At 33.9% G+C, this 13,639-nt stretch overlaps 1 protein-coding gene and 1 non-coding gene across 3 annotated transcripts; one reads left to right on the top strand and one right to left on the bottom strand.

The window, feature by feature from the left end:
* Positions 1-4,766: 4,766 nt before the first annotated feature.
* Positions 4,767-10,178, top strand: LOC137710937 (agamous-like MADS-box protein MADS2). Of its 2 annotated transcripts, XM_068450105.2 has the most exons (8): positions 4,767-5,101; positions 8,225-8,303; positions 8,475-8,536; positions 8,721-8,820; positions 9,102-9,143; positions 9,276-9,317; positions 9,475-9,623; positions 9,879-10,178. In XM_068450105.2, exons 1-8 carry the CDS (start codon positions 4,917-4,919, stop codon positions 9,964-9,966), a joined length of 747 nt encoding a protein of 248 aa, XP_068306206.2. In that variant the 5' UTR covers positions 4,767-4,916; the 3' UTR covers positions 9,967-10,178. The 2 variants fall into 2 exon arrangements, with proteins under 2 accessions (XP_068306206.2, XP_068306207.2); XM_068450106.2 differs by lacking the exon at positions 9,102-9,143 and having other exon boundaries at positions 4,776-5,101.
* Positions 10,179-10,394: 216 nt separating this feature from the next.
* On the bottom strand, positions 10,395-10,493 carry LOC137711761 (U6 spliceosomal RNA). The gene has a single exon (XR_011065108.2). It is a non-coding gene; the product is annotated as a U6 spliceosomal RNA (small nuclear RNA).
* Positions 10,494-13,639: the final 3,146 nt, after the last annotated feature.

The following is a 13,639-nucleotide window of genomic DNA, read 5'->3' as shown; positions in this document are numbered from 1 at the left end:
CATATTTAGCTTTATGAACATAATAACCCCTCTCCGTAAAACCTCGTATAGTTTCTAGAAAATACTACTACGTAGGTATGAAAAACCAATGCACAAGGCCAGCGAAAACTAAAGTATGCCATGTCATAATATTTCAGCACTAAATGATGTAAGCCTGGTGTGAAACCAATATAAAGTAGCATGCTAGTCGGAGTCACCTAACGTGACCTGTACAACTGGATTTATAACTTGTCAACATATGTTTGCACACAAGTCTGAGCCACCTAATGTGACATGTACGACAAGTTGGGTGTAAATAAGTACGCTTAAGTTCTACGATCACGTGAAAGCTGTGCCTTGAACTCGGGCAGGAGCACTTACACCGGGATGCAGCATAATAAGCTCTAAATGCATAAATGCATAGCAATATGCAATGCAACAAGACCAATCACATGCTAACTCGCTTGAAGCTTACCTGAGCCTCGGCAACATCAAATAGTATAATTCACAATTCATACTAATGCAATAATATAGTAATAAACGGTATAGACATGGCATACTAGGCATAAATTCAATTAAAAACGTTTTCTGAAAAGGGAATTGTTATTAGCACTCCAAAAATCTCATTCTACACTCCTCACAAGTGTATTTTTCTTTCTAATTATAGAAAGTTTGGAGTGCAAAATGAGATTTTTGGAGTGCCAATAACAATTCTCTTCTGAAAATCATAAAACATATATATATATATATATATATATATATATAAAACAAATGCCCACTCATTGATAAGTAGCAGGATCGTAGCCCCCTTGTTTCGCTTATCCACGCTCGTCCTCGGGGTACGTCTCACCTATATGCGATATAACTAATTTAACGTTAATTCAATAGCACATAAACAAAACCTAGGAATAACTTCTCAAAGCTTGCTCAAATGGGATGTTTGAATACACTAATGTGATCTACTCAACAACACGAACACCCTCATATTTTTAGAAATTTTTTTGGATGTTGGACACGCCCACACACGCCGGCCGAGGTAATGCCACATGCACTAGCCACGCGTAAGCTAATGCCTAGCACACGGGACGGAAAACCCTAATGGCGTTACGAATATTTCGTCAAAATAGCAGAATATTCCGTTAAAATATAATGGTGTTAAGTGACACCGTTAGAATATTCCGTCAACTTTGACGGAATATTCTTCTTCTTCTCCAGTGAACCTCGTATGTCCTCACCGTCTGTCGCCGCCGGCCGTCGTCTGGTTTGTCGGTTTCTAGAAAATTTCAAAGCTTAATATCTACTTCATTTCTCAACCAAAATCCATGAAATTTATATGGATTTGAAGGTCTTGAAGAGTAGAACACATTCGTACCTATTAGAAGTCCTAAAACCAATGGAAAATGGTCAGACAAACTCTCAAAAGTTTCTGCCAAAAATGGAATCCCTCAAATGCGTCTATTCTGACGTCAACTTCACTCCAAAGCTACTCTAGCATCCTAGATAAGTTGCTTGGAAGGCCCCCCCTCGGAGGCTTAAAACTTGTGAAATGTCCACGATCATGCCAGAGCAACCTAGCTCCTCGTCAGAGCTTCTGTGTTCTCGGGTTCCTGACGTCCATTCGACGACCTACATGTATGGTTAGGAGTCACAAGAAAGGTGATGGTGGGTTCTAAAAACTCGATCCGTGTGAATTTGATGATAGTTGGGTGTATGGGTGTCACGGTGCAAAGGGAGAAGGATTGAGATAGAGAGAGAGAGAGAGAGATAAAAGAGGGTGAGAGTACACTTGTGTGTGTGTGTGTGTGTCTGATTGGGCAACGTAAAAAAATATCATTTTCTGATTGGGCTGCCGTGAGAAAAAGAGAAAGAGATAGGATTCTCAATTGGCCCAAGGAAAGAAACCCAAAAATCTGATTGGGCTCAAGAACATTGGAACTATTGTGAATGGTGTACTCAACCCTAAAATATTTTTACCCATTTATGTATTCAAATAATTGTAACATTTTCGTTATGAATCCGATTCGATACTAACTCACGTCAACGTGTTCGTGACGTCGAATACGATTTAATTACGACGGCGAGGAAATAATTTAAAACTACATATGTACATCCATGTCACTAAGCCAACTAGGGCAATATTGTCACTTTACACACTAGGAGAGAAAATATATATAATAATTTAGGACAGGTCGTCACACCAACTAGAGGAAAACTCTTATAATCCATGTTTCATATATGTTTCTCTTTTAAGCTATTCTACTCAAAGTTTGATTAACCTCGAGTATTTAGTTGTTTCCTTAAAACTAAAACATACTTTTACTTCAAAAGTTGTGTGCACGCGCGCGCGCGCACACACACACACATATATATATATATATATATGAAAGGATTTGGGGTGAAAAAGGAGGGTTTCACTTCGGTGCTATGTAACATTAAATGTTAGGAGTGTTGGATGGTCTTAATTCACATGACCACAATAAAAAGCAATAATCCAACTCAATTCAGGTCATTTAATACTCGTGCTATATATACAACATGGAAGAATTTTCAAAAAAAAAGAACTTAAAAAGTTGTTTTAGCTAGTCTACTGAAGATGCACTTATAGATAACTGAAGAAACTGGTGGCCTTGCCAAAGGTACATAGTTGCATAGTAAATAATAAAATGATGATGATGAACGGAAAATGGCTAAAAATTTGTTTCAAATGCTAGGTTTAAGATATATAAGAACTAAAAAAATTCAGACTCATCTAATTAACCCAATAATAGGAATCCCAAGGACATGCAAGAAGAACGTTAATAGCTAGCTCCATCTGCAATCCATAATTGTTCTGAAATACATACAAAAAAGGCCAATGAGGGAGCATTAATTGAGTTGATAAAGATCGTTCTCTTCATTAGATAAGGCATTGATTCTAATTCCGTTACTGGCAATCCCTTTTGGTGGGCATATTGTAAAAACGAAAAAAAAATCTAAAATCCCCTCTGTAAGTCCTAAAAAAACTTGTAATATGTTATGGCCTGAGATGGGGGCAGCATCCCCTTCCCTAAACTTTTAGCAAACAAACATACAAAAAAGGACTAAATTTTGAGGAACACCCATATAAATATATATATCACACCTGCTGGTCTTTAAGAAAAAATAAAGGCCTAAGCACCTTAGTAATAAATTGTGAAAATTAAGTTTCATGGTTGTACGGAAACTACTGTTAATGTAAATTCAATATTATTTACTGTTAGGGGTTTTGCAGAAAACATTGCTTCATTAAAAAAGAAAATGAAACTCCCTAAAACAATATAAAAAAGGAAACTTTGTTACCAATATACTGAATATATCTGACATAATTTAAGTGCTTCCCAGTTAGGAGTCGACGAGCGTTCATCCAAAAGTATGCAACTGTTAAGGTTGTTGTTGGACATCCGATAGGCAATACATGGTAACCTAGAGGCTCTAGACATTGCACAGTGTTTGCTATTTGTTAATAGCATGTTTACAAAATATGAGTAAAGAAGTATTTTATTGTTTACTAACATATGAAATATGAAAGGTAAGAGTTTATCTTAAATTTGTAATTAAATACGTTGAAGTCAAAAAATTGGATTAGCTACGTTGAATAAGAAAATGATGAGTTTCTTCTAAAAATTCATAATCAAATACTTCAAAATTAATAATCAAATCAAGTAAAGAGCTAGTCGATCTAATTCTCGTTCCCACATTTACCTATTTTTAAGTTTTCTTTCCCTTCATTCTTCAATTTTGTTAAGTACTTTCCCTTCATTCTTCAATTTTGTTAAGTAAACATACCCTAAAAATAAAGAAAATATAAGTCAGAAAAAATGGGTGATGCAGTGGAAAAGCTGGACCATAGGGTGAAACCAGGCAAATCACTTGTTTGTATGTATGGATGGATATTCGATACACACAACAACCCAAGAATATTTAATACATGTTTGTGTAATGAACAGTTCTAGCTAATAGCTACCAGGAAAGATAAAAGGGGCTTTTAGATTTTAGGGATTTTAACCTGAATGGTTTTTAAAATCCAATATTAGTTCTTATTTTTAAAATTTACCATATTTAAGTAATTATAACACATTTCTTATTTTTAAACTTACCATTCGAAACTCTTTGCCCATCCATAATTAATGTTTTTTTTTTGGGTGCTCCAATCACATTAATATATAAAAATTTATTCAAAATTCAAATTCTTATTATTAAAAAAAATTCAACAACAAAACAAAAACAATTTATACATAACTTTCGGTATCGTATTTTATTCATAGGTACGGAAGTATCGGTATGAATATATCAGTACATTACTAATAACATTAGGTACCTTATTTTACTCATAGGTACATAAGTATCAATTCGTAAGTTTCGGTACGAATGTATCAGTACATTATTTTCGGTACGAATGTATTGGTATGTAATTATAGTATCTAAACATACGTATGTACGTAATATGCATATACATATATAAGGACAAATTCATGCACACTGAAAAATATATGCATAATATATGAATTTTCTTGTTACGGGAACTTAGTAATAACTATCAATGATAAATAACATTTTTATTATTTATGGGAATCAATATATAGCCTACAAACAAAAAACTCAATAATTATTCCAACCTATTCAATATTAAATTACAATTAAATGCCAAGGATTAGAATTAATTTTTAATCTTGGACAAGGTTTTATTCGAAAAGTAATCTTAGACACGGACTAGAATAGAATTTTCCAAAGATAAAACCAAACACCAATACAAAGACCTTTTTCAGGGGTTTCCATTTTCTTCATATTGCACTCATCTTTTTATCCCTTTTCGTATATACCCTAAATAAACAGCCTCCTGAAAGAAAGTTTGTCTACCTCTGATCTTAACCGAGTCTATAGAGAGAGAGAGAGAGAGAGAGAGAGAGAGAGAGAGAGAGATGGGCAGAGGTAAAGTTGAGCTGAAGAGGATAGAGAATAAAAGTAACAGGCAAGTGACTTTTTCCAAGAGAAGAAATGGGCTGCTCAAGAAAGCTTTTGAGCTCTCAGTTCTCTGCGATGCTGAGGTTGCCCTCATTATTTTCTCTGGCCGTGGCAAGCTCTATGAATTCTCAAGCAGTTTAAGGTATATCTATCTATTTATCTATATATATATATATATATATATATATAATATATATTCCCTCTCTCTCCCCTCTAGGTATATATGTATAATATTTACATTTTTTAATATCAAGGATGCATTAATTTTACTTTGGATTTACGTATTTGATTAATGTCAGTGGCCCTTCTGTTATGTACGAGTGGCTGCATTAATTTTTCCGTCATTTTCTTTCTTCTTCTTGATTCATTCAGCTCAGATATGTTGATCCGTTCCAAGTTATCACTTTAAGCAAGAAGATGCTTTCGAAGTTATCGCCTTTCTTATAATTAAAGATCTAAACTCTTTTATTTCTCATCGTTCTTAATTTTATTTCTTTTTAGAACACTTTTTTCTCTTGGATTATGCAGGTTATATATGGTAAAAGATAATTTACTAGGTTTTGAAACAATGGAATCAAATTTACTGGTTTGTTAGTGGTGTTTCCCAATCTTTTCCTATATAGTTTAATTAAATTGATCTTTGATCTTTTATATTTAATTAGTTTTAAAGACTAATTTACCCAAATTTAAAGAAATGGAATTTGTAAATTTAATTTTTTTTTTTAAGCTCTGAAATTGTTAACCTATCGATGTATTAGACACGCTTAAAGTTTCCCAAGTAATTTTTAGGTTTTGCAAAATTTTGATTTCGTTTTTTGTATTTGCTACTTATAAAACATAGGATTCTGCTAATGTGAACAACTTTGCTGAATTGGGAACCATTTTGTACTTTTTTTAGACACATTTGGTTTATTGTTTTTAATACTATTTTTATGTGTGCGTCTGTGTGTGTTTTCTTTTTCTCTTTTAAAACCAACAAGATGAACAATTTGATCCAGAAATAACTAACAAGATAATTACCGAGTCTTTGATCATTTTTTTTTATGAGGAATGTCAAGGAGACTCTCAGAGCGATTCTATATAGACTTTCTGCTACCTCATATTTTTGGCATATGTTTTACAATATTTGTACAAGAATCAACATTAAACTGTGAGGTGGCAAGGAGTCCATGGAGAGTCCCTCTTTGAGAGATCCCCTTAGCATTTCTCTATTTTTATTGTCACCAGTGGCACTTTTATTTTCAGATGCATTTTGTTGAGAATGAGTCCCACACTGATAGGAGGAAGAACCTTGCATGTGCTTATAAGTAAGCTGAAGTACTACCCATATTGCCGATTGGTTTTATGGTGAAATCTCAACTTTCTTCATGATATCAGAGTAGGTTGTCCACATGTTAGGCTCATGAGAGGGCGTGGGCTTATAAATAAATTGAGCTATTTCTCATATTGCCAATTGGTTTTATGATGGAATCTCAACTTTCTTCACATTTTTACCCATCACTCTTGAGTGGTGGTAGTACTCACCACTTTATTAATTACTATTTGATGAGTTTAAATTTTAATATTTATATTTATTTACTACACAAATCTTAAAAATTTAAATTAATATTACGATAATAATTAGAATAATGAGCATCAATACCACTTGTAGTAAGCAAAAATATTCTGCTAATGGGAGAGCGAGAGACCAGTAATAATACCGGTCACTGTTATGATTCGGTGCCAGGTTGATTTGATGTTTAATTTTTCTACATCCAGTACTTTGTGCTGCAATTAAAATATTATTTTCAGTAAGAGAAAGACAAGGGTCTGCCTCTTTGTTTCAAAGCTGCGAAAGGTCATGCAAAAACCTTGGAGAAAGATTTTAATAAATTTGGACTATGATGATAATTCTTTTAAAGTGTGAATAACAGTTTTTATTACAATTTAGTGATACTTTGAGCAGTCTTGTTTTTAGCACTCTTATTATACTGATTGCTACTTGTTCTATAAAAGAATACGATGACTTTGTATTTTTAACATCATTAGTTATTAAAATTTAATAGTCGCAAATGTATGTTTATTAAAGTTAATTATAGCAGTGTGCTTCATTTTCTGCATCTACATTCGAATCTTTTTTGTGGTTTAGACAAATGTAGTGTAATTATCTTATTGTTTGTTAAAGAAAAAAAAAGAACTTAGTAGTGTAAGACTTGGTCTTCAGATTTTCTACAATGTTAATGCGGTTACAATTATTAGATGGATGAATTTACTTCTTTTTTTATTGAGGTATAACTTAATTAATATTAATGCATTTGATTGTCATAATTCAGCGAATTCCGATCACATTCTAAATTACATGATCACTGTATGATGCTTGTAGGTTCTCTCATCAGTACTCAAGTACTGCATATATTTCCTTCTTCTGTTTAATCGTCTATTCATAGTGATAGGTATTGGCTAATTGTTTACAACAACATACTGAAAAGTATATTGCAGACATTAAGTTTATATATATATAGTTTTTGTTATTATGTCTGTTTTGAAATGGAAATGATGGCAAGATTTTACTAGAAAAATGCCAAGCTAACTTCGGGTTTCAAACTTTTTCAAGTAATAAAAGTTGCCACCCTTATTTTAGGGTTCCAAGCAAGCAACTAACTATGTACAAACATGAAACTGAAAACTCAGAATTTCTCCTCTTTTTATGTAGTATACAAATGCATGTCGCTTTAAGCCAATATATATACGAGGTATATATCTAGCTGACAGACAACATAGCACTGGATGGTGGCTCATTCATGTTATTTGAACTGTTAAATATTGTTGAACTTTGTTTATTATTGGTTAATTAAATTTAACAAATGTTTGTTTCTTGAAATTGAGAAGATTTGTTCGAGGAATCTCCCGATTTCGTTTAGGATTCTTCTAATTGGTATGTCAAAGACCAAGCCTCAAGAATTTTGGTTCTCTCTAACCACAACAAGCCAGAAGAGAGTAATTTATGCATTGTTTAGCTCACCTAATCCTTCATCACCTTTCCCGTTTGGACTTTGCATTAATAATATATTGTTCCTATAAGATAATGTGTGTTTGTTTACATATCTAAAAGCTTAATATTTAATCTTTTTTGTTTTCTTCCTCTGAATCTACATTGTTTTAATTGTGGATCATCCAATGATCTATTAATTATTCTAGAAGTTTCCAATCTTTTTTTTTTTTTTTTTTTTTTTTTGTGATTAAAAATGTAGTGATCTTACTGTATTTTTCAATTGTTCATCTTTAGCATGATGAAAACGCTTGAAAAGTACCAAAGATGCAGTTATAGTTCCGTGGACGCCAACCGACCAGCCAACGGGAGTCAGGTAATTAATTAAGCTGGAGTACTATTATGAGAACCAAAACAATCCAACCTTACCGATACATTCAATCAGTATTTGTTTGCGTGTATAATATTAGAGTTTATTGATGATCGAGAATCCTAGCTAGAAATTGTGACCTAATGACAAAGTTGTTTTTAATTTGTCCCCAAGCAGAACAGCTATCAGGAGTATTTGCAGCTGGAGACAAGAGTTGAGGTCCTCCAACAATCTCAAAGGTAGTACTGTTTACATGCATAATTTTCATTAATAACCTTTCTCAGCTTCCAACTCGTCGGTTTGAGAGTGAACGCTCTGCGTCCTACATCGTTCTACTCCAACGAGCTAATATTACCTAATCCTCTATTTTCTATAACAAAATTAAGTAGATTGATGACGGTCCTGAATTAACTAATATCGCAGAAACCTTCTTGGGGAAGATTTGGCCACCCTGAACAAAAAGGAGCTTGAGGAGCTTGAGCATCAACTGGAGACCTCCTTGAACAAAATTAGGTCAACAAAGGTAATTAGTTAATTAACTCAAAGAGTTTTGGTTTCACCTACTGAAGCGTTTTGAAAATTGGTGGCTTAACCCTAACAAACCTGGGCCTTCACTCCTTGAGCTATATGCTTTTATGTGGATAGACTGAGGGCCTGAGGCATATAAATTATATAGGTATATATCTTCCTATGATATTAGAATACTAGCTAGAATTGTTCATTCCAACTTACAGTTCATGGTGATGCATCTTCAAGAGATGAATGATTTTCTGATAATTTTTGTTGTCACTTGTTATTGACCAGACTCAATTTATGCTTGATCAGCTTTCTGATCTTCAAAACAGGGTAAGTCATGAATTAATCTCGTTTTAACATCATTGATCGATACACTTTCACAATATACGCATGCATGTTTTCGCCTTTCTACGTGTGTGTGTATATACATAATGTCTGGCCTTGCCTATTGTTCTTGAGCAGGAACAAATGCTAGTTGAAGCTAACAAAGCCTTGAGGAGGAAGGTAATAAACAAATTAATGATTATGCTTTACAAAATTAAATTGTTTATATCTGATCATTACTTACAGGAATTATTCATCAAATTTGTTTAGGGTTGAAACCATTCAGCTTTTTTCTTCCAAGTATATTATTTAAATGTAAGTATAATTAAACGTACAGCTGGAAGAAACAAGTGAGCAAGCTCCACAATTTATGGCATGGGAAGCTGCTGGCCATGGCCACAACAATATTCAGCAAACTTGGCTTCCTTCCAACTCAGAAGCCTTCTTCCATCCCTTGGGAGGAAACAACTCCACTTACCAAATTGGGTAACTAATTCCACCCTTTAAAAAAAAATAAACTCCATTAATTATTTTTGTATTAATCAACATCACTTTCTTTTGAGAATTAATTACGACAAAGTCCTTGCAACTCAAGCGTTGTCTCACTTAATCTTTTGAAATTCAAATTGTGTTATTTAAAAAGTTAAGAGACACAATTTGAGCTTCCCAAAAAACAAGTGAATAAATTCACTAATCTTTTTCTTTTTCTTACTACTTTGCATAAATTCACTGGGTATGCAGATGCACCCATTTGGGTTCACATAATGGAATGAATGTTGGAAATCCGGGCCAGCATGATAATGGATACATTCCTGGGTGGATGCTTTGACTTTGATTCTGCCTAATAATAATATCCATCGAGATATATACGTGGAGAATGAAATTTGCAAGGGATCATGTTGATCAAGCTTTTATTTTATTTTTTGTTGTGATCTGTTATTTCTCTGCAACTTGAAACAATAAGAATATATACATGTTTTGTAAGTTGAATTGACGTCACTGAAAAACTTCTATGAAATATATGAAACTTATTTGAATAAAGTCTTACAAATATCCTTTTGATTACAGTTTGTATCTTAAATTTGTCAATTGCTAGAATTTAAAATTTTTACTTTTACATTTTACTGACACAAAACAAACCCTTGAGTACCCAAATTTCCTTATGAAACTTTGCGTAATATCGTAATCACATTTATAAACCAATTAGTTATTAGTCTAGTTGTACATTTTTCAAAACAATGAAAAAGTTCTCAAGTTTAAATCTTTCTTTCTTGATTTATGCATATCATTCTTGTGCAACGGCCATACTAATCTTCTCTGTATCGTTTCAATTTTGTCGGATGTTCCCGAAAGGACAGTTTAATCTTTGTTTCACGATGATCAAAACAATGACATACTAGGAAAAAATAATGACATAGAAAACTAAATAATGAGAAACCTTGATGATGGGCTCCCAGCCTTACTTCTGAACCCAAAGCCTTTGAGAAAGCTTTACCCAATGGTCAAACTAAACTGTCGTGAAAGTATTTTAAATTGACAAGAAAAAACAGGGAGATAATTGTTTCCTACAAAAAAATGAGAAATGATTTGACTTTGTGTGCAATGGAGTACACGGCTCCAGCTACTGATTAATCATGCATTTGCATAAGCTGTAATCAATAACTTAAAATATCAAGAACATCCACGAGTCAACCTCATATTTTCTTTCCAATTTCAAAGTCCCAACTTGTAATGGTGCATGGGAACCACAGATTTTTTTTTTTTTTTTTTTTTCATGTGGTGGGAACAATAACTATTTGGTTACATGCTTAATTAGGAGAAGACAACTGATTTGTCCAGCGTCTTATTTAATTACAAGACATTTTCGTTTTTCGGAAATTCCGATAACCTTCAACCGTCGACATCGACATAAATTAACTTGGATCCCTTCATTTACAGAAGTGCATGTCTCTTTAGTCAAACTAATGTTAACCAAAAAGTTGATCAAATGGCCGGGCATTTGTCTTCCTATCAAAAAATGGACATTTATCAATCCATCATCTTATAATGATTTAACCTTGTCTCTCACCTTTCTCATCCTAATACCTTTTTTCCTTTGTTAAAATCACTCGGCGTTCAATGTGCCGAATGTCATAATGAGTAACACCTTACTTGGCCGAGAAGGCTAATAAGATGACCTCTGCCAATAAGGATTCGGAAACCCTTCTCGACCGAGACTTGGATAGATAACCAGTTGGCCTCGACGTAGTGCTGTTTATCCAAACTGAAGGTGCTCCTCGATCGGCTGATTTACGGCAACAGTGCCGTTTATTCAAATTGAAGATGTTCGCCGGTTGCCTTCACAGTGCTGTTTATCTAAACTAAAGGTGTGTTGGCAGAAAAAGAAAATAAAAATTCTCAAGATGTTTGAGAGGTTTGCGTAGTGCAATTGTGTGTTGAAGTGGAGGGTCCTCGATTGTTGCATGGTGCCTTGTATTTATAGCAACAAATCCTCCTTAAGATCGAGCTGAAACCACATCTGGATTAGGACTTCTTATTCTGTTCCAACTCTATCTCGACCAATCCTACTCCTATTAGGACTTTGATCTCACTCCTTTTTGAGGTCATATTCATTACTGGTCGAGAATCCTTATTGCACTAGGATCCCTTATCGTATTAGGACTTCTTCGACCCCTCTGCTCAGCCAAACTACTCCTTCTTGCAATAGGACTCGACCACCTTTGCTGAACAGCCCGGGATCACCAGGCAGCCCATATAGTACACTTGGAAAAGCTTTGGGCCGAACCGACGCTTGGCCCAATAACATTTTGGGCCCAAACAACACCCATATTTATTTATGTCGTTTGAATATTCTTTGTTTTTTGGATCTAAAAGTCGTAAATAAATGAATGTGCATGAGGACAATAAATATGTGTAGAAAATCATTTTCCTTGTCTAAATGATTTTGCTATTGGCAGACACATAATAGTCATTGCAGTACTGTAGGTGGCTTCAATTCAATTCTCTTACACTAGGGTTGGCTCCTTACAGTTCTCCACACATGCGATTCACCAATCACATTAATTTGCAAATATCATTTAAAAAAATACGTAATTTGAAAAACTATTGTTTGTTACTTTGAATATAACCAATTCACTTATATTAGCAATCCAATTATGCCTGATCATCGTGTTTCACCGCCTTCAAATAGTTTTTCTTGTGGTGTTTTTTTCTAGGGGTTTTCACTAGTTTTTGATATATTGTGGTTGGAAGGCAGCAACATGCAGCTGCTATCAGGTTTTAGTTTTTGGAGTTGAATTATTTCCTTTCCTTTTCAGTCAGAGTCTTCTCCTAACCTGATTCGGCCAATCAAGGAGGTTCAAGCATGGAAAAGAAAACACAAGATACCTAACTCTTGCGGTGCAAATTGGGTTGGGCACAGCCCACGTGAAAAAGAAACCCTAGCTAATTTAATTAATCGACTGTCGGCGGCGCAGAGAGAGAGAGAGAGAGAGAGAGAGAGAGAGAGAGAGAGAGGGCCACAGGGGCCAGAGACGAAAACAAAGCTAGAAACACACACATAAAAACACACGTACAACACCTTCCTACTGATCATATTTTCACTTTTTTCTTCGGGTTATTGTTTAAGTACGTGGGTACTATATATATCGAGGATGTGCGTATTTATACACAAATGTTGTCGATTTTTGCCATGGCAGAAAATGGTTTACCAAAATAGTAAAATTGCGGTGCATGTGTGTCTCTCTGTTTGTATTTTACAGTGAAAAAAAGGATTGCACCAGAACAATCACCACTGTAATTACAGATTCCTCTTTCGGAGAGGTTAGTTATAACTTTAATCCCCAAAAAAGTAAAATTAGTAAATAAATACATTGATGATTATAATATAGAAAAAATGATTCAAACCCCTTTTTTCCCTCCTTGCAAGCCCCTCATGAAGAAGTTAATCTAACATTAAAATGACACTTAATCCTACATAAAGATGACGGTGAATCTAACGTATGTCATTATGCATTTTAAGTTTCTCAAATGACATTGCATAGTTTGTTTGAAATATTGCCACGTTGTCATTTTTGTTTTATAGAAGTCTCTCCCCCCTCATGATATTTCATTTTTATTTTGGAAAGTAATGAAGTTTGAGTACTGCCATTTGGGTAAATAGTTTTCACACCCCCATTTCTCCCATCTACACACCCTTGATTATTTTAATCATTAAACTAAATAAATCAATTAAAAACCAAATAGACAAAAATAAATATGAGTGTGCATAATAAAACAAAAAAAATGTGTGAACAAGCTCATTATCAAATTTCGTTAACATGTTGGTACAAAGAATAGAATCTCTCAGTCAGTTATCACTTTTACCTTTTTGTTTCAAGGTAAGAGAATCTCTCACTTTCAAATTTTTGACCATTTTATTAATTTTAAATTAATATATTCACATCACATGGTGAGTTCTAATCAAATTTACCAGCATAATGCCCCACACTTTGTGTGTGATA

The sequence above is a fragment of the Pyrus communis genome, chromosome 6 (genome assembly GCF_041283825.1).
Source record: "Pyrus communis isolate YQ-2024b chromosome 6, ASM4128382v1, whole genome shotgun sequence".
NCBI classification, from domain to species: Eukaryota; Viridiplantae; Streptophyta; class Magnoliopsida; order Rosales; family Rosaceae; genus Pyrus; species Pyrus communis.
Note: the sequence above shows the minus strand (reverse complement) of the source record. Positions and strands in the feature narration are given on the sequence as shown.

What these genes read in the sequence shown, in the direction of transcription:
- LOC137710937 (XM_068450105.2), top strand. Translation starts at nt 4,917, where the DNA reads ATGGGCAGAGGTAAAGTTGAGCTGAAGAGGATAGAGAATAAAAGTAAC. An exon ending in GAATTCTCAAGCAGTTTAAG is followed by an intron (nt 5,102 to 8,224) that starts GTATATCTATCT and finishes GTTCATCTTTAG; the next exon opens with CATGATGAAAACGCTTGAAA. An exon ending in ACAAAGCCTTGAGGAGGAAG is followed by an intron (nt 9,318 to 9,474) that starts GTAATAAACAAA and finishes TTAAACGTACAG; the next exon opens with CTGGAAGAAACAAGTGAGCA.